At 41.3% G+C, this 20,585-nt stretch overlaps 1 protein-coding gene across 2 annotated transcripts in view; it reads left to right on the top strand.

Annotated features, from left to right (window-relative positions):
- POLR3B (RNA polymerase III subunit B) overlaps positions 1 to 20,585 on the top strand; it is a 184,536-nt gene that overhangs the window by 74,591 nt on the left and 89,360 nt on the right. Inside the window, exons 12-13 of one of the 2 annotated variants that reach the window (XM_033952053.1) lie at positions 3,485 to 3,619; positions 16,966 to 17,127. In XM_033952053.1, the coding sequence (XP_033807944.1) occupies positions 3,485 to 3,619; positions 16,966 to 17,127 (297 nt within the window). The remainder of the gene's footprint in view (positions 1 to 3,484; positions 3,620 to 16,965; positions 17,128 to 20,585) is intronic. The other variant, XM_033952054.1, reaches the window with a different exon arrangement.

Raw genomic sequence — 20,585 nt, 5'->3', positions numbered from 1 at the left:
CCTATCTATATATAGCTCAAACACTAGCCATAACACTAAGACTATTCATTTCTTGGTATTATGATGTTATTGAAAATACTGAAAGCAGAAGAAAAACAACGAAGGTGACTGACTGGTGTTCAATCTCATTTATTGAATTAAATGACTCGACACGATTGTGTTTTGGCCCTAAGCAGGCCTGTCTCAGGAGTCTAAAAACATAATTTTAAAACAAGATTCATAAAATTACATGTATATACCCTAATGAAATTATACATATACACATCCAGATAAATTGAATTAAAACAAACCAAAAAAAAGAATGAAAAATAAAAAATATATATATATATAAAATAATAACTAAAATGAGACTACACAGGAGTGTTGACTTTCAAATCATCATATAATCTACAATAGTTATAATAACATAGATTTTAAAAATCAATGATAAAAAGCTATAAAACATGCATAAATATGAATTTAAGAATAAAATGGTTGTAGTTATTATGAATACAATAATTTATTTATCAATAAAAGGTGACAGGTATACATATTGAAATACTGAACACATAACACCTTATCTTAGGAAATTCCATTGGCTTCCTGTTGAAGCAAGACTACTTTTCAGATTTGTTTGTATCAGTTATAAGTCTTTATCTGGAAATGCACCATGTTACATTTGAACCGTTGTGGTCAAAGATGGTATCAAAATTTTTAAAATAAATAAAATAAAAATTTCAGACTTTCAGGTAAGGAATGTTCTTTTTTCCATCCTTAAAAGGATGCACGTATACAGGGTTTCTTGAAAGAACTCTATCTTTCCAAGGTGATAAATGGAGTAAAACGTTAAGTGGTTTGATTGTGGCTTCTAATTCCTACCAAACGTTTAGGAAAAATGTTAAAATTTATCTTGTTGATAAATTTGTCTGATGCTATCATGAATTTTAATGTTATTGCTGTACTATCGCTGTTTTTGTTCAGCTTTGTATTATTGTTAGCCATATAGAACTGAGAGGTACTGCAGTATAAAAATAAAATTTATTATTATAAAACTCCCTTTCTTCACATCTCTCACAAACTGAATGTTACAGAATACAGTGGTACCTCGGTTTACGAGTGCACCAGTTTGCGAGTGTTTTGCAAGACGAGCAAAACATTCGCAAACTTGGTGCCTCGTAAACCGAGCTTGCCTCGCTGTACGAGCGCCCCCCCCCGGCGATCCAGCATCCCCCCCCCGCTCGCATTGCCCCCCCTCCACCACGATCCTACTTCCCCCCCCCCCCTCCGAGCAGTCAATGACACCCTTTACCTGAGTTGACACCAGTGCCGGTGCCCGAAGATCCTCCCTCTTCTGGCGCGGCCTGAGCTGGGCGGTGCGTCGGAGATCCTCCTTCTTCTGGTCTGGGCTGGGCTGGGCTGGACTGGCTTTGAGCATTTGCGCATGCTCAAAGCCTTCTGGTCTCGCTCTCAATCTCGGAGAGAGCAAGATCAGAAGGCTTTGAGCATGCGCAAATGCTCAAAGCCAGTCCAGCCCAGCCCAGACCAGAAGAAGGAGGATCTCCGATGCACCGCCCAGCCACGCCAGAAGAGGGAGGATCTTCGGGCACCGGCACTGGTGCCAAGTCGGGTAAAGGGTGTCATTGACTGCTCGGGAGGGGGGAAAGTAGGATCGCGGTGGAGGGGGGGAAGCTGGATCGCGGGGAGGGGTTTGGAACAGCGTCGGATTCCTCAAGGGGGGGGAGAATGGAGCAGCGCCGGTAGCCTCGTGGAGGAGGGGGGAGGAGGTGGAACCAATCAAAGCAGTTTCCCTTACTTCCTATGGGGAAACTTGCTTTGATATACGAGCAATTTGGTTTACGAGCATGCTTCTGGAACGAATTATGCTCGTAAACCAAGGTTCCACTGTAGATGTTACAAATCAACGTTCCCCCCATCAAGTATCACATGAATACATCCACAAATGATTGTTTTCAACATTTTCTTAAAGCTCAAACGATCAATGCAAAGCCTCAATGTTCCAGGGAGAGAGTTCCAAAGCTGTACCACAACTATGGATCTTACATAATGAGCTCTATCTTCTTTCTCAGAAATCAGTTTCATCCCTCCTTCAGATCTCAACTTTTTATTTGGTTGATAAATTTTTCATAGATTTCAAAAGCACAAAGGGATAGAAATCTAAATCTAAACCTTAGGTTTGTATACCGCATCATCTCTACATTCGTAAAGCTCGACACGGTTAACAAGAGTTAGGGTAGAAAGGAACTCCAGTGGAGGGAAGAGGCAAAATGAAGAGAAAATTTAGAGGACTAGAATAACCAGAGAGGGAGGAGGAGTTACATTTTTGAGAATAACCAGGTTTTCAGATGTTTACGGAAGAGTTGGAGGGAGCTCAGATTCCTAAGAGGGGAGGTAAGGTTGTTCCAGAGCTGAGTGATTCTGAAAGGGAGGGAAGAACCTAGTTTTCCTACAAGTGAAATGCCTTTTAGAACAATATAAACTCTGGTACACAGTTGAAAATATTTTGGCCAGGATTCACTAACCTGCCCAATCGATCCGGGCAGGTCCGACTAATTCAGGAAACAAAAATATGCAAATGGGGGCCATCGGAGGAACGCCCCCCATCTGCCTGCACAGTTCGCACATGCGCAGACCACGCAGATCCGTCCCAGCAGCAACTCTTTCTTTTTTTTTTAACTTTAAACTTTTGCAGCCTGTGCACAGGCTTGCGCAGGCAGTCGGGGTAGACGTGTTCGGGGCAGGTAGGCATGTTCGGGCCCGACTCTCCTGCTTCCATGCGGCAGCCTCTTCCCTCCTTCCCTTCAGTGCAAGCCCGTGGGTTTAAAGCGGGGCTGCACTGCGGCATGCAGCCCCACTTTAAACCCGCAGGCTCGCACTGGAGGGAAGGCGGTAGAGCCAGGGGGAGCAGAGAGGACATGTCAGGCAGGCATTTGGGGCAGGCAAGCCCAGGAGTACAGGACCGCGAGAGCCAGGACAGGCAGATTGAGGCAGGCAGATTGAAACGGGCAGATCAGGGCTGCAGGAGGCGTTCAGGGCTGACAGGGCAGAGAGCAGGGCTTCAATAGAACAGGAGAGTCGGAAGGACGTTTTCGACTGCTTCCATTGATTGGCCAGCCCTGTCAGATGTGAAATTTTGTGCAGTGAATCGTGTCGCTGTCCAATTTGCATGCGTTTCTCCTCATTTGCATGCACGGATTCAAAGCGGATCGCAGGAGAGGTAGGTGAATCAGGCTGGAGGGAAATTTGCTCGTTAAGGGGTTGCAAACTGATCAGTACACGATCGGTTTGCTTAGTGAATCTAGCCCTTTGTAATATATCCATTGCTGTACTTATCCCACTAAATAAATAAATAAATAGGTAAAGGAGAGTGATAATAAATGGAGTTTGTTGCAAAATAGAACTTCTTTAAGACAAGGTCCTGAAGCTGTCTAACCTTTTTGGGATTTCTCTTGTGATGTTACATTAATGTAAACCTTTTGTTTTCCAGGTGAAGGAATTTCATTTCCGTGCAAAGTGCATTTACACAGCTGTGATGGTGCGTAGGGTGATTCTGGCACAAGGGGAGAACAAGGTTGATGATAGAGATTACTATGGAAACAAGCGTTTGGAACTGGCTGGACAGGTAAGTGGCAATGTGAAGATGGACTCTCATCACTTCCTCCACCCCTCCTTGTCTTACCCTCTCTTTTAGGGTTTATAGTGAGATGAAAGCAGAATTGGTATATGTGAATAAGGTGTTCCATCAGTCCCCAGTTCTCACCACTAAACTCACCCCAAATAGCAGTGCAAGGATTTCTTTGATAGCACCAAAACTGGCCACCATAGGCCATGACCACCACATGTGAAAAACGACACCCCAAATTCCTTCCAGATCTCAAGTAAAACCTTGCAGTTCACTGTGGGTAACAAACAATAAAAGAAACTGTTCATATACAGCAAATTACAAGTATAACTCAAGCAATTAATAAATTGACAATCATTAATTAATATTTAAATGCTACGGGGCTCATAATCTAAACAGAACTACGTCTAAAAATCATCCTAAATCGGCACTTGGATGATCAGTAAGATAAGTCGCCCAGTGCCGATAATCAAACCGGGTTTTAGACGCATCTAAAAATGACTTAGGCCTTTTCAGTACTGCTGTACGACCAGAGCTAGAAGGGGCGTTTTAGAAGGAGTGGTGAGGGCGGGATTTGGGCGGGACGTGGACTGATCTAAACTTAGTCGTACTACAAGTTTAACCGAAAGTTTAAAGAGGCTGCCTGAACAGAACTTGTATGTTGTGACTTAGGCCATGTAAAACCAGGTCTAAGTGCCAAAAAGGTATCCAAAGTGACCAGATAAGCACTGCAGACACAAAGTACAGACCCCCACACACTGCCCCAGTGATCACTGACCTCCCCCACACCACCATAAAAATTGGAATAAAAATGTACATACCTGCCTCCAGAACATCAACACCTGGCATAGCAAAGCCTAGTAGAGCAGCACAGAGGTGGCTTAAGAAGTGGCGGTGGGGTGGGGGGCTAGTGAACCATAGAGAGGAGAACCCAGGCCCATAAGCCATTCTAACCACTGCATTGATGGTGGAACATGTGTACCTCCAAACCCTACTGTACTGCCATATAGGTGCCACCTGCAGCTGTGAGGACTACTGGGGTGGTAGACAGGTGGATCTAGTAGGTTTTGGGGGTGTTTGGGAGGGCTCACCATGACCTAGGAGTGATGGTGAGATGTTTATGTGGCACCCTTTTTGTGAAGTTCGCAGCAGTGCCCTATAAGCTGCCCCACTACTCGGTTGCCATGTCTAGGTGTCCAGCCCATTACTTTGCTTGTCCTTCCCACATCCAAAAGGTCCTTTTCTAGGTGTTTTTGACTTGGATGAATTTTTGGACGAGAATGGGGTATAAAGCAAGACAACTTAGCAGTCTGGGCGATCAAACAGCTGGACGTACAGTTAGACGACTCTCTCTCAAAAACCAAAATATTTTGACGTATTTTTCAAGAATGGACTTTAGGCCCAAAACGGACTTAGACATTTCTTTCGATTATGCCCCTCTATACATCTAAAAATTTCTTAAAGAAGTAGGTTTTAAGCAGTTTTCTAAACTGGTAATAAGATGTAAAATTTAATTTAATTTAAAAAAGCATGAATTTCTGATTCCCAACTTGCTGCCTGGTAAGAAAGCAGTCTACCCTGAAATTTCTCACATGCCTCCTCTGGCTAGGGGAAAGACAAAGAATGCCAGATTTCGCAAAGAGCGAAGAGAGTTCTTAAATACAAAGTGATCCAGTAAATAACCAGGCAGCAAGCCGTGACGTGCCTTTTAACAAAAACAACCTAGCTTAAACATAATTTGTGCCTTCACAGATATAACCAATGCAATTTACAAAAGTAGGGTCTTTTTAAATTGAAAAACAGATGAACTGCTGTGTTTTGTAACATGTGGAACCTTTGAAGTTGCTTCTGGGTACCAGACAACATAACTATCTATGATAATAAAATGCTAAGCGCGCATGCACACTCTTATCGCGTGCTTCCCTGATCCTGATCTGTCGGGCTGTGGTGGTAAGAGTGCGCACGCGCACGTCTAAGGACCGGCCAGGTAACACGCAGTGACTCCCCCCCCATCACCCCCCCCACGCCGCTGACCCTACCCGGCACACCACTAACACGCCGCGACTCTCCCTCCCATCCCCGCCGATCCTACCCGGCACACCAGAAACTCCTGTTGACCCTCCCAGCCGACCCTCCCAGCGCTACACGGCCGACAAACCTCGCAGCTCCAGCAGTCCCAGGCACAGTAAACACGCTTCTTTGGGTCTTCTACTGGCCTAATTTCCTCTGGCTGTATAGGTGAATAGTGAGTCATATATATTCTTTTATATTCGACTCCTTTGAATGAAGGAAGACTTAGTAGGTTTGTGTCGTAGATCCTGGATGATGAGGTGTGAAAAATTGATTTTAAAAAAAATAACATAACACAAATGGGTAAGGGGGAAGAACTACAATTTAAAACAGGAAAGCAAAATGGAAGGAGGATACAAAATGTTTAATGTATGGTCTATTAGTTTTGCCTAGAGATAAACTTTTAAGATAAATAAATAATAAACCATGCATTCTAAGCCTGGTAAATTAGCAGTATCAATCGGTTATATGAAAAAAAACCTTTTGTAAATTAGAGCAAGTCCCCCCCCTGGTTTGTCTGATCTGGGTGAGTGAAGAATGCTATATCTAGTATTACAATAATCTATAACCAATAAAACTAAAGACTGCACCAACAGTTGAAACACTGTAGTGTCAACATATGATCTGATTAGAGCATAATTTCCAAAGAGCACATAGAGTTTGGTCACTTGCCAAGTTTCCAAGTTTATTTATAATTTAATATACCGACCATCTACATGAATCTGACCGGTTTACAATGCTAAAAATATTAAAATAAATGTATGGGGACAAAAATTTAAACAAAATGAGGACAAAGACATGGACATAATTGGACATGAAAGGAGTAAGGGGTGAGGAAAGTTGATAATTACATCATAAAAATAAAAGGAAGGTACGAGGGGAGGGGGAAAAACAGCATGGAATGGGGGTCGCTTCACAGAAACAATTGAGGAGTGATTTCTATCTTGCAATGTGGAATGCGTCTTCGAATAAAAAGGTTTTGAGTTTGGTTTTGAATTTATCAAGAGAATTTTTGTGGCGAAGATGAGAAGGCATGGCATTCCAGAGTGCAGGGGCTATGGCGGAAAAAAATTGAATTTCTGGTGTAATAAAGTTCTTTATGTTTAAATCTATTTTATTAAATTTTTCAATTCAACCAACCAATATACAAACAGTCAAAACAAAGCAATACACAGTATACATAGCCCCCTCCCCAGGAACAGCTACACCATCAAACAAAGCATGTGAGTAAATCAGTATACCAAGCGAGTCCTAGCTGTGGGCGACAAAGTAGAACAGAAAGGCATCCAATAACGAAGAAAAAAGTACCTTGTTTAGAGTCCAGGTCCGGAATAGCCTGGCGTTCATATCCCACCAGATGGATCATATGGGTCCACCAGTGAGAGACAGTAGGAGTCTGTGGAGTCAACCAACATTGCAAGATAGTCTTTATACCCACAAAAATGGCCCTCTAAACAAAGGCAGTAACACCCGGTTTAACCGGGACCAGAGAAAACTTCAAAGTAAAAAGGAAAGTCGCTGTAGGTGTCCAGGAGCAGTTCCAAAGGGACTTAATCAAAAGGCCGATACGCCGCCAATAGGCCTGAAGGCCAGGACATAACCAAAACATATGACCCAGGGTTGCATGAGGGGCAACACATTTAGGACAACTCGCAGAAGAGCTAAGATGCGCTCTATAAGCTCGCACAGAGGCAAAATATAAAGTTCTTTAATTGGAGGAACAGTTAGTAAGTTCTGGTCTGCTGATCTAAAGGCCCTAGTTGAAGAGTATGGAATGATGTGTTTATCAAGGAATGCTGGAGAGCGTGTACATTTTATTTTGAAGACGAGCAGAAGAATTTTGTATGATGTTTTAGAGAGCGAGAGAGAGAGTATCAGCTTCTGCCCACTCAGTTCTATCGGTGGTGTCGGCACATGCCATTCTGTCCTGGAAGCTGCAGTTTTCAAACCTGCCTGCTGTACCTGAGCTTGAAGTGGTTTGCATCAAAGTATGTTGGACTTGGTTCTTTTGAGAGGACTTTGGGAGAAATCTGTGTTCATACATCTGTTTGAGATGAGTGGAATTTTTTCAATTTGAAACACAATTGTTTTCAATTACTGAACAATGACATATATTTTAAAGTGCAGTGATTGAGATTTGCACTGGTGGGCTTGAACCACATATCGGTCTGATTGCCACCTTCTCTGAGCACGTTGATTTAGAATATTAATGAAAAATAGAGGCTGGTAATAATAATAATAATAACTTTATTTTGTATACCGCCATACCCAGGGAGTTCTAGGCAGTTCACATCAATTAATTAGGTTACAAACAATGAAGTTGTTGGAGTTAACAGTTTAGGAATGTGCAGGTCATTGAAGTTGACAGAACTATACAAGAGTGGTCAATAGGATGGTAAAATTTGTTTACAGTAAAATACAGCTTTGAAGTTAAGAGGATAGGAGAGTACAATAAGAAGGAGTAGGTGGAGATTCATGTGCATTGAAGGGAGTTGAAGAAGAAGAAAGTGAGTTAAGGGTTCTGTCCATGGAATAAGTGTGTTTTGAGTTTTTTTCAAGGTAGGTTGGGTCGTCGAGCACAATTTGGGCTAGCCATGCGTTCAGTTTGGCCGCCTGGAAGGAGAAGGTTTTATCAAGGAACCTTTTGAAATGACATAGTTTTAGGGAGGGGAAGGCGAACAGATGGATTCTGTGGGGGTTCTTATTGTTTTAATTTAGGTTGAAGTGTGGGTTGAGGTAGCTTGGGGATATACCAAATACTGTTTTGTAGCAGAGGCGTGCGAACTTGAATAGGACTCTGGATTCGAATGGTAGCCAGTGCAGTTTGTGGTAGAAGGGGGTGATGTGTTCCTATTTGTTTAAGCCGAATATAAGGCGGACGGCGGTGTTCTGAATCAGTTTTAGTCTCCTGGTGGTTTTCTTCATGGAGCCCAAATAAATGATGTTGCAGTAATCCAGGATGCTGAGGATGGAGGATTGTACTAACAGGCGAAATGAGTTGTCATCGAAGTATTTTTTTATGGTGTAGGGTTTCCAGAGCACCGAGAAGCTTTTCCTGACAGTAAGATCAGTGTGTTTCTCAAGGGATAGATGTTTGTCTAAGGTGACTCCCAGTATTTTTAAGGTTTGTTCTAGGGGGAAATCCGATCCATTCACTTGTATTGTGGTGTCTTTGATTTTGTCATTGGGGGTGGTTAGGAATAATTTCGTTTTGTCAGAGTTTAATTTTAATCTACAGGATAACATCCAGAGTTCTATCTGACTGAGTAAGCTTGATAGAGAGTTAGCGGGATGACTATTGTGATATCATCTGCGTAGATGAAGAATTTGAGCTTGAAGCTTTGCAGGAGGTTTGCCAAGGAGACGAGATAGACATTGAACAGGGTGGAGGACAGGGGGGAGCCCTAGCGAACCCCACAGGAGTTGTCCCAGCTGTAAGAGAAAGAGTCATTCTTGAACACCCTGTATGATCTATTTCTAAGGAAGAACTAGGCTGATGCTTTCAAATCTCTCTTCATGAATTTTCCTTCATTCATTGGTTGTCATTCTTGCTTTTACTCCAGCAGTGATTATACCTTTTCCCCTTTTTTTGGGGGGAGGGGGGGTGGTTCCTGCAGGATTAATTGATTATACATTGATTAAAATCCCTTGATGAAGAAAAATCAAAATAGGTGCTTTTATGGGTAAATACTAGAAAAAATACCACTTCCCCTAGTACTTTTCCATCTCCCTTCTGGCTTGTACTATATTCTCCACTCGGTTATTGTGCCTTTCCTTTGTAGACAGTTCCTAAGTTACAGAAAGGGGGGTATTTGATTGCTCTGGAAAAAGTACTGAGCAATAGTAGCCCTAAATATATCTTTGGCACTGTAGGCTGATTTTAAATACATTGGATAACAAGGTAGTGAACCTTGATTAACCCTCAGAGTCCCCCCAGCCAGTCTGAATTTCTGGATATCCAGAATGAAAATTCATGAAGAGAGATTTGAAAGCATCAGCCTAGTTCTTTGATCTAAAGTAGGGTCTCGCAAATATTTTGTACTCAGCGGCACAGTAAACTCCGGGCCGCAGCTGGAGGGCACCTGGAAATGCGTGGATGTCAATGTGATGACATCGTCGTGTTGACGTCTGCATATGCACGAACGCCCTCCAGATGGAGGCTCGAGCTGTTAGTGGGGGGTGCTGGAGCAGGACAGGCACGGAGAAGAGGAGGGGCATTGGCTAGGAGAAGAGGCACGAGTGCTGGCTGACTGCCTACAGGATGTGCCTCTCGCCATGAGAGGCACATCCTGTAGGCAGCGCGCCAGTGCCTCTCCTCCTTGCCTATTCATATATAAAATACCTCAAAGAATCAATTCAGCTCATTTTTTTTAAGACCTCAGTGGTGTTGCAGACTATACACACCCCAAATCGTCACTGGTCATAAAGTTTAAAGTGCTCAAAAAGTGCAACTATCAAATAAATAAATACTTTTATACTTTTTGTATAAATATTATTTTAAAGAATTTTAAGGTTTCCAACAAAGATTATTTATCTTAGTTGGTATGCAGAACGCGACTAAGACAACACAAATCAATTGCGGAGCCTGGGATTTCTCCCTGCTTCCCCGACACCGACACAGTAACAGACCAGGCACGTGCAGCAACTGCACAAGCGGTGGGCTCACAAGCCTTCCCCCCCCCCCCCCCCCCGAGTTCAATTCTGACGTCGGAGAGGAAGTTCCAGGCTGGCCAGGCAGCAATTGGCTGGCCTGGAACTTCCTCTCTGAAGTCAGAATTAACAGGGTAGTGGGGTGGGGAAGGCTTGTGGGCACGCCGTTTGTGTAGGCGCTGTACGCGCCTGGCCTATTGCTGTGTCGACGTTGGGAAATCATCAGTGGTGGCTTTGGGAGGGCAGGGAGAGAGAAAGAAAGGGGGGCAGGGAGAGAGAAAGACAGAAAGAAAGGGGGCAGGGAGAGAGAAAGACAGAAAGAAAGGGCAGGGAGAGAGAAAGACAGAAAGAAAGGGGGCAGGGAGAGTGAGAGTAAGAAAGGGGAGGGGGTAGGGAGAGAGGCAGAAAAAGTTTAAAGTTGGGGGAAAGAATGGAGTGTGTTGGGTGGCAGGGCGCAGGCAGGCAGAGAGAAAGAAAAAGTTGGACTCATGGATATTGGGGAATGGAATAAGGTCTGGAGGAGAGGAAGCATGCAGAAGGTAGAAAGAAAAAAAAATATTGGATGCGCAGTCAGAAGGAAGTGCAACCAGAGAATCATAAAATCACCAGATAGCAAAGATAGGAAAAATGATTTTATTTTCAATTTAGTGATCAAAATGTCCGTTTTGAGAATTTATATCTTCTGTCTATATTTTGCACTATGGCCCCCTTTTACTAAACTGCGATAGCGTTTTTTAGTGCAGAGAGCCTATGAGCGTCAGGAACAGCGTGGGGCATTCAGTGCAGCTCCCTGCACTATAAACTGCTATTGCGGTTTAGTAAAAGGGGGGGGGTTATTTGTCTATTTTTGTATAATTGTTACTGAGGTGACATTGCCTATTTTAAAGTCATCTGCCTTGACCTCTTTGAAAACCCCTCAAATATAAATGATAATTAACATTTTCTGTGCGTACAGTGTGCTTTGTGTTTTTTAAATTTTATTGTTGGTAGATCATTTTGACTTGGTCATTTTAAAAGTAGGTCGCAAGCCCAAAAAGTGTGGGCACCCCCTGATTTAGAGCATACCAATATAGCAGAAGGAGACCAGGCTGATCTGGGTGCTCAAAATCCAGATTGGGAAAGTGGACATAAGGAACCTCACTAATCTCGCTGAGAACATATCCGCATGTATAATGAACCTCCATTCCTGGCCACATTCTGTACAAATGAAATTGAATGAGTCCAAAACAAAATTACTTTGGCTCGGCCCCATATTAGATCATTTACCCACCTCCATCCCATTATATTTCGGCTCCACTCTTCAGCTTGAGTTTTCAAGCAAAGTCCTTGGCATCATCATAGATTCCTCTCTCTCCTTCAATGACCATCTCAACTTCTTGGTAAAAAAATGCTTCTTTAGTCTTCATATGCTGAGGAAAGTGAGATCGTACTTTCATCATTCTCACTTCATCGTCCTTGTTCAATCCACCATCCTCTCTAGACTGGATTATTGCAACTCCATCTATTTAAGCCTAACTAAAAAAAAACTCCATAGACTTCAGCTAATCCAGAACGCCGCGGCCAAGCTTATTTTCGCAAAAGGCAAGTTCAACCACGTCTCCCCACTCCTGTCCAAACTTCACTGGCTCCCAGTTCACTCCAGAGTCCTCTTTAAATGTGCCTGTTTAGCCTTCAAGATCCTACATGGCATCCTCCCTCCCGTTATCCCACTCTTCTGGAATTCCTCTAACCCTAATTCCACTAGATCCTCCCAAAAACTGAAACTATCATTCCCCTCTACAAAAGGTATATCCCGCGTAGGAAAACTAGGAACATCCCTCCCCTTTAGAACCACAGAACTCTGGAATAACCTCACATCCCTGCTCAGAATTTCAAGTTCCCTCCAATCCTTCCGCAAACACCTGAAAACTTGGCTCTTTTCAAAAATCTAACACCTCCCGCTCTTTGGTTCTTTATCTTCCTAGCTCTTTTCCTATAACCCTTCATTGTAGCTCCTTTTCAACCTAACCCTGTAAACCGTGCCGAGCTCTACGCTTGTGGAGATGGCTCGGTATACAAACCTAAGGTTTAGTTTAGTTTAGTTTAGTTTAGTTTAGAAAGGAGAAAAGATGGCTCAAGAAAATGAGTAATTTGAGGGGAAAAAACAGATGAATAATGCAACATTTGGGTGCCTGCAGGTGGTATGTAGGAAATAAGAAATTCATCTGCTTTATTCTCTGCCTAAACCCAACTGACTTTTTAATAAAGAGATGTAACGTATTAAAACAATATTTGTAGTTTGGTTTATTTGCAGGTATTTTAAAATGGTTGCACTTGAAAGAGAGAGTGAATCTCTATAAACAGTGTAAAAACAATAGAGACATTGTATTTGAAAACCAAAACAATGCTCCCTAATTTCCCATCCCTTGGAGAAAAGAAGCCTGAAATGTGCAATAGCCCCAGATAACAGGTTTGTGTCCTCTGGCCAAATCAGTTTGTAGAGCCACCTTGTCAGACTTTTCCCTCCAGAGATTTGATAAAGCATATGCCAGCTGAACTGTTATCAAAACCAGCTTATTCTCTCCATCTACCTTTTCTCTCTCTGCTTAATGTGTTCATTATTTCCTCGGTGTTACCCTATTCTTTGTTGTATCATTTGGTTTTTAAAAGCTGCTTGCTTTGTATGGGCGAGATATGGAGCAGCACCAGAATCCGGCCCCCCTGGAAAGCTAGGGATTTCTGTTCGTAACAAAGGAAGGCCTGCCTTTCCTTCAGAGATTGCTTAATCCCAGCTCTTCTGATAATGTAATTAAGGCTGTCTAATGTCTTTAATTTTTTCCAACTGGATTGAGTGAAAAGGAGAATTTGGCACTCTAAAATACCTCAGACACTAAATAACATTCTTCAGGCCTCTAATTAGAATTCTGACATTAAGCTAATTGGCAAAACTATAATTCAGCAGCTTAATTTCTTTATTTTTCTCAGTTTCTAGAATGAAAAATATTTGATTATCAGTATTTTTTAGTATGCGTGTTACTATGTTGGGGGTGATATTCTTTAACAAACATTAGATGAATATTTACAGAATATTATCTCTGCTTTCCCATTCCTTTTTTATTTACCTTTTGAAGCTAAATAACATGTTTGTTTGGAGCAGGGATTCAGTAATTCATCTTTGGCTTATTTACTAGTTTAGAAATAAATTTGTCATATGCCACATCATGGCAGCCTCTTCCTCTGGGCCTCACTCAGACCTAGACATTGCCAGCTTTCAACCTTGTAGAGCCCCCGTCCAGGAACCATGGTGCTTTCTGCGCCAGGTGATAATCGCCCATTGTGGAGGCCGTCACTTTGTCTGTGCATTCTGAAGTTATTGCAAGTTTGTTTTGACCAGCTTTTTCTTTGACTGAATAATTACAACTCATGTCAAAGAGTGGATTTTCACTATGCTGAATTAAGCAAGGACTTTTATTTTGAAGTTTTGTGTTTTTTTTTTCTTCTCATTTTGAAAGCTTAATTGCGCTTTCCCTTTTTGGAGTTAAGTATACTTGATGTGCTAAGACAGTGGGGTTAGCCCCGTGTTACGTGGTGGGATAGTGGGCCTAAGTTCTGGCGATTCAAGACCACACGGAGCACACTGTCTTTCCAGCCTTCGGTAGCTGAAGAAGCCAGTATCATTGCACTGACTTGTGGCTTTATTTTGTTGGAAAAGTTTTACCTTTCTTTTGGGTAATGAACTCCATTTGGACTATGATGTATATGAGAACCTACCTCTGAGGAAGAGAGTTGTCTTTTTCTGAGTTTGGACTTTTTTGGGGTTGTTTTTTTTTTTTTGGTTTTTTTTTTACCAGAGACTGTTTATTAAACTTTGGGTCTACTTTGTATGGAAAGCCCATTGGTTTTGATATTTCATTTCCTGACAAACAAGTTACTGTATTTTTTTTTTTGGTTTGAACAATTAAAAACAATTCTTTATTTGACACTGAACTTATTGTTTTGGATGCTGTCCCTTTCACTAAGCACTGAAAGAACTTATCCTTGTGAGGCACGCAGCGACTCACAAGAGTTTAATTGTGGCCAGTGTTCCCAGGCCCTCTGCCTGGAGAGTGCCGGCTACAATACGCTATTTGATAGTTTATAACAGGTTCAGATAGCCATATTTTCAAAATATCTGTTGGTACTGAATACCTCCAAAGTCAGCAAGATCTTCCTAAGGAATATATCCCTAACTACCCTTTCCAAAGGAAATCAGGCAGTGACACACCTGTGAATGAGCCTTTCCCAGAAACGTTCCCACATTCTGGAATGTGGTCTCAAAAAGGCTTCACTTAGTTTTGCACTCTCTCTATTTTAGGAAGCAGGGCAAAAGCTTGGCTGTTTTCCAGAATCTTTAATGGAAGAAGCAACTAACTTTTCCTCCAGGAAATTGTCCAAACCTGTCTTAAAACCAGCTATGTTAACTGCTTTTACCATAACCTCCAGCAACGCATTCCACAGCTTAACTATTCTCTGAGTGAAAAAATATTTCCTGCTATTGGTTTTAAAAGTATTTCCCTGTAACTTCATCGAGTGTCCCTTAGTCTTTGTAATTTTTAAGAACATAAGAATTGCCGCTGCTGGGTCAGACCAGTGGTCCATCGTGCCCAGCAGTGCGCTCCCGCGGCGGCCCTTAAGTCAAAGACTAGAGCCCTGAGATCAACCCTATGTGCATACGTTCCGGTTCAGCAGGAACTTGTCTAACTTTGTCTTGAATCCCTGGAGGGTGTTTTTCCCTGTAACAGCCTGTGGAAGAGCGTTCCAGTTTTCTACCACTCTCTGGGTGAAGAAGAACTTCCTTATGTTTGTACGGAATCTATCCCCTTTTAACTTTAGAGAGTGTCCTCTCGTTCTCTCTACCTTGGAGAGGGTGAACAACCTGTCTTTATCTACTAAGTCTATTCCCTTCAGTTTCTTGAATGTTTCAATCATGTCCCCTCTCAGTCTCCTCTTTTCAAGGGAGAAGAGGCCCAGTTTCTCTAATCTCTCCTCCAGCCCCTTAACCATTTTAGTCGCTCTTCTGAGTAGTACTGTGTCCTTCTTCATATACGGCGACCAGTGCTGGACACAGTATTCCAGGTGGGGGCATACCATGACCCGGTACAGCGGCATGATAACCTTGTCCAATTCACTTGCACCCGTACGTTCTAGACCACTCAGGATTTTGTAGACTTCAATCATATCTCCGCTCAACTGTCTCTTTTCCAAGCTGAAGAGCCCTAACCTTTTTAGTCTTTCCTCGTACGTGAGGAGTTCATCTTGGTTGCTTTTCTTTGAACTTTTTCTAGTTCTGCTATATCTTTCTTGAGATAAGGTGACCAGAATTAAATGCAATACTCGGTTGAGGTTGCATATGTTATATTGTATATTGTGTTGACATAGTATACTATGAGATTTATTTTCAAAGTACTTAAACTTACAAAGCTACATAGTAACCTATGGATCTTTATAAATCTCTAAGTGCTTTGAAAATGAGCCCCTATGCCATTTTGTATGTGGTTTGAATATGTTTACTGCTGTAATGGTCTATTGCCTGTTTGGTGTATTCTTGTTGTACACCACCTTGGGTGAATTTCTTCAAAATACAGTAAATAAATCCTAATAAAACAAACATATTACTCAAATGAGGATGCACCGTGATTACACTCCCTTCTGCCTCCCAGACCTCTCCACTCCTTAATTTTAAAGCCTGGTGGTCTAGCGTTGAAGTGGGGCAGGAATGATCTTTCTATTCTCCTGCTCCTTGCAGATCTGCTATAAAATGGCTGCCTCAAGTTCCAGTGTTGATCTCGTGAGTTCCTGTAGTCTCACAGCCATTTTTTTTAATGGCGGATCTGCACGAGGCATGAGCATAGGAAGATTGTTCCTGTCCCACTTCACCACTAGGCCATCAGGACTTTAAAGGTAAACTGTGGAAGGGTCCGGGAGGTGGGAGGGAGTCAAGGTGAGGGCCCTAAAGTTATTTGCAATTTTTTTATATTCACAAGGGAGCTGTGACCCTAATCCTCATGAATATGAAGGGAGACCTGTATATAGAATACTGTCATTTTATTTCCGCTAGCGATACCTCTGTATGCCCTACAATTCATCCATGATCGTCAACTCAAGACTGCTATTCTGTCTTAGCCTCTCACCGTATTCTGTTCTTTTGGATTTCTGTGGCCCAAATTCATGATAATTTCATGTTGAACATGTCATTGATGTATAAAATTCACAGTCCATGATCTACCAGGAGCCTATGATTGACAAGATTGTTTCCTTGGAACATTGGGACATACACCTGACACATAAGCCAGTGTTTAAATGGGCACTACAAATGTTTTCTGAAGGGCTCCCTCTACCTACCTACCTAGCAGTGATGATGCCTATATATTTTATCATATTATACGGTATTTTTCCAAAGAGTTTTTGACTTGTTAGCATTATTGGATTACTCTTTGTATACTGGGGGGGGGGGTTGTGCTTCTGTAAAATAATCCTAGAATAAGTACCTTTTTGGCTTTTTAAGGTAGGCACACTCTCAAGAAATTATACCTGCATATCTGTGTCTTTTTAAAAAAAAAACTTATATAATGCTGTATACAAACATCTCTGACCCATTGTTTTTGTAGCTTCTTTCCTTGCTGTTTGAGGACTTGTTCAAGAAGTTTAATTCTGAGCTGAAGAAGATTGCAGATCAGATTATCCCCAAGCAGAGAGCAGCCCAGTTTGATGTGGTCAAGCATATGCGACAGGACCAGATAACAAATGGCATGGTTAATGCCATATCAACTGTAAGGATTCCCACACCCACCCACACTGTTGCCTTCTCATTTTTTTTTTTTACCTCCTTTCCCCCTCTTCCTTTCTCTCTTCTGTTCCTTTCCACCTTTATCTGTCTAGTTTCAAGCATTGTGGTGTAGACTTCTAGTATTTCCCTTCAGTTTCCTTCAACTTTGCAATCATTCTGGAAGGGTTGTTTTTAAAGCCAGAGAGACTGACATGTCAAAAAAATATTTAGGTTCAGATATAAAAGTATTTTTAAACAATCCTCTACTCGGGAATAATAATCTAACACATCCTCACCACTTCCCAAGTATAACCGATTCTTCAAACACAACTTTGTCAAAGCTTTTTTCCGGGCCTCAGTACCACCACTCCACCGCTGTCAAAATTTCTTTAGTGGGAAGAATTACGTGAGAAATCCTCACTGGCCCATATTATTCATTTAAATATTTTCACTATTTGTAATACTTTAACTTTCTTTCATAAATATAAAGTGCAAAGTGCTTTATTATTTCATAACTTATCTTTTTAGTTGCTTTTTATATTCAGACCTGGGAGAGACAGACCCAACATGTTTCGTATCAGAATGCTGTTTCAAGGGTCTCGGCCAGTTTTGTCATCCGACTCCTACTGATTTCAAAGAGAAGACTTTGAGTAGCACTTGCTCTTTGAAATCAGTGTGGAATCCTTATGGATAGAAATTCCATGCGTGAAGGGAAGGAATATAAAGGTAGGGACAAAATGAGCAGACAGATGAAGAAATGTTTTCAGAGATTAGGGAAGCTGGAGAATTGGGCAGCAGTATAATAATGGGAGATTTCAATTACCACAACATTGACTGGTAAAATGTTACATCAGGGAGTGCTAGAGAGGTAAAATTCCTAGACGTCATAAATCACTGCTTCTTGGAACTGCTGGTCCAGGAACTGACAAGAAGGGGAGCTATTTTAGATTTGGTCCTTAGTGGAATGCAAGGCATAGTACAGGAGTTAACTGTGTGGGGTCTGCTGGGATAAAGTGATCCTAACGTGATCATATTTGAGCTAATACCGGGAGTGAGGTTGCAAAAGAAATCTACTGTAGAGGCATTTAATTTTTGAAAGGGCAACTATGATAAAACGAGGAAAATAGTTAAAAAGAAGCTAAAAGGATCAGTTGCAAAGGTAAGGCCTGTAAACCAGGCATGGATGTTATTTAAAAATAGCATTGTGGAAGTCCAGACCAGATGTATTCCATATATTAGCAGAGGTGAAAGAAGAGGAAACGAGAGCCGGCATGGTTAAAAGGTGAAGTGAAAGCGGCTATTAAAGCAAAAAAAAAATCCTTTCAAGAATGGAAAAAGGATCCAAATTAAGAAAATAAGAAGAGACACAAGCACTGGCAAGTTAGATGCAAAGCATTGATAAAGAAAGCTAAGAAAGAATATGAAGAGAAACAGGCAAAAACTCATAACAATTTTTTTCGGTACAGCAGAAAACCCCCTTTTTTTTTTTTTTTTTTTTACTGTGAATCAACAAATAAAGCCAATGGACTCCATATTTTTTAAAATAAAGCACTAAATCCTAAACATTCCGCATTCATTCTTTCATATTGATACGTAGTACATACAATTGTCCACCAAAATGTATAATTTACTCTATCGCAGGGGGGATGCCGGATCGGATTGAAAAAAAATAAAGTTGTAAAACGCGCTCACACGTATAACGCGCACGGTTATGCACGGTTTGTAAAAATCGTGTATAACGCACGCGTTATATGCGTGAAAATACGGTATATTAAACAGAAATCAAGCTACATAGGGTCTTGGGCAAAGTCTTGGGATTTTTCTTTTTAATTGAGTAGTTAGTAATACATTTTGAAAAACAGGAAAAAAATTCTCCCGCAATGTAATTTGTCTTCGGTATTGATAGTACACCATTACAACTTAAGATGTTTGAAATAAGGCGAACTTTAAATGAATCATACATTCAGTATATTAAAGCTCACTTTCCTTCGAACCTCTGCAGCTAAGTGCATTTCATTTTTTTCCTGAAATATAAATATGATTTGCTGTACAATAGTGTTGCAATGAAAATGCTTTTACCAACGAAAAATCATAATATGTGATACTATGCAAATAATACTTTGAACCCAAAGTAAAAGTAAAATATCCAATGACATCCGCTTTCCCAAGAGACCGATCTGTAGTGGCAGTCTTAAGTAGCATGCATTAAGGGTTGGAGCCACAGCAGTGAATGTATAACGATACTGTCTTTTTTTAACAGTGGCCAAAGTGGCATTTGTTAGCCACGGTTATCGTCAAATGTCTGTACTATCTGCACAAAGGCCTGCTGGACATTGGGCCTCAGGGGGTACTTCTACAAAAGTGTGCCCCCTGTATTTAGGCACCTAGGGGGGGGGACACACCTATTCTATAAAGGAAAGAGGTAACCACTTTCCTATATAGAATATAAGCATAATTGACAATATATGTGCCTATAATTTAGGTGTGTGAACTCAACATCAGCTGTAGAGCTGGTGTAGATGCTTATTCCTATAAGCTGAAGATATGTATGTAAGTGTATTTTATAATTTGAGTCCTGCTTCTGTGTATGTCTATCTCTGAAATACGTGCTACTTTTGAAATGTTCATACGTACAGAATAGCGCTTAGTTAGAACTGTGGCATTTATCATGTATGGTCCAAAAAAACAGGAAGGCAAGTGATTTGCAGGATCTGGTATGATGCACAAAAATAGTAGATCACACAAACAGAAATATTTCTCCCACACAAGGACTGTGTCAGGGCTTTACAAGGACTGTTAAAAAATCAATAGATAAATATTTATTTATTTAACTAACATACATACATGTTGGAATAAGTCATAAAAACTCAAACTAGTGTATCAAAAAGGATTAAAATAAACATTCAATATATCTAAAAAGTCTAAATCACACCAAATACTTGGAAATAGATGTAGTTTTAATAACTAAATGTTAGAAACACACAGTTCAAACAAGAAAGTAGGCAGCATAATCTCGCATGTGGCTCACGCCATCAACGGAGCTCGGTACTGACACTACCAAGTGCAGGGTTACTTTAAATCTTTAGTGCCCATACTTTGCGTGTGCTGGTGCCTTCCTGCTTGACATCGGCTCATAGGACTAACGGTTCTGTTTTCTGCGGAGCCAAGAAGCTGTGTCTTTGGTTTCTCCTCAGCACGTCAAACATAGAAATCTTTTTGTGCATTCCCATTTTTATTTTATTGCAGTTTTCTTTCTTTTCTGTTTTTTTAGTCATTCCCTCAAATTTGCTTAAACTTTCTTTCAGTTTTTTGCCCCAAGGAGCATTGGCAGTTTTCAGCGTACTTTTTCACTTGAGCTCCTTGGGCCATCAAGCTTTTTCATTTTGCATTATCTGTTTTTCCCTCCATGTCAAAGAGGGTGCTGAGTGGCTTCCAGAAATTTCCCTGATATAATCAGACCAT

This window comes from Geotrypetes seraphini, chromosome 7, assembly GCF_902459505.1.
Source record: "Geotrypetes seraphini chromosome 7, aGeoSer1.1, whole genome shotgun sequence".
Taxonomy (NCBI): Eukaryota; Metazoa; Chordata; class Amphibia; order Gymnophiona; family Dermophiidae; genus Geotrypetes; species Geotrypetes seraphini.
Note: the sequence above shows the minus strand (reverse complement) of the source record. Positions and strands in the feature narration are given on the sequence as shown.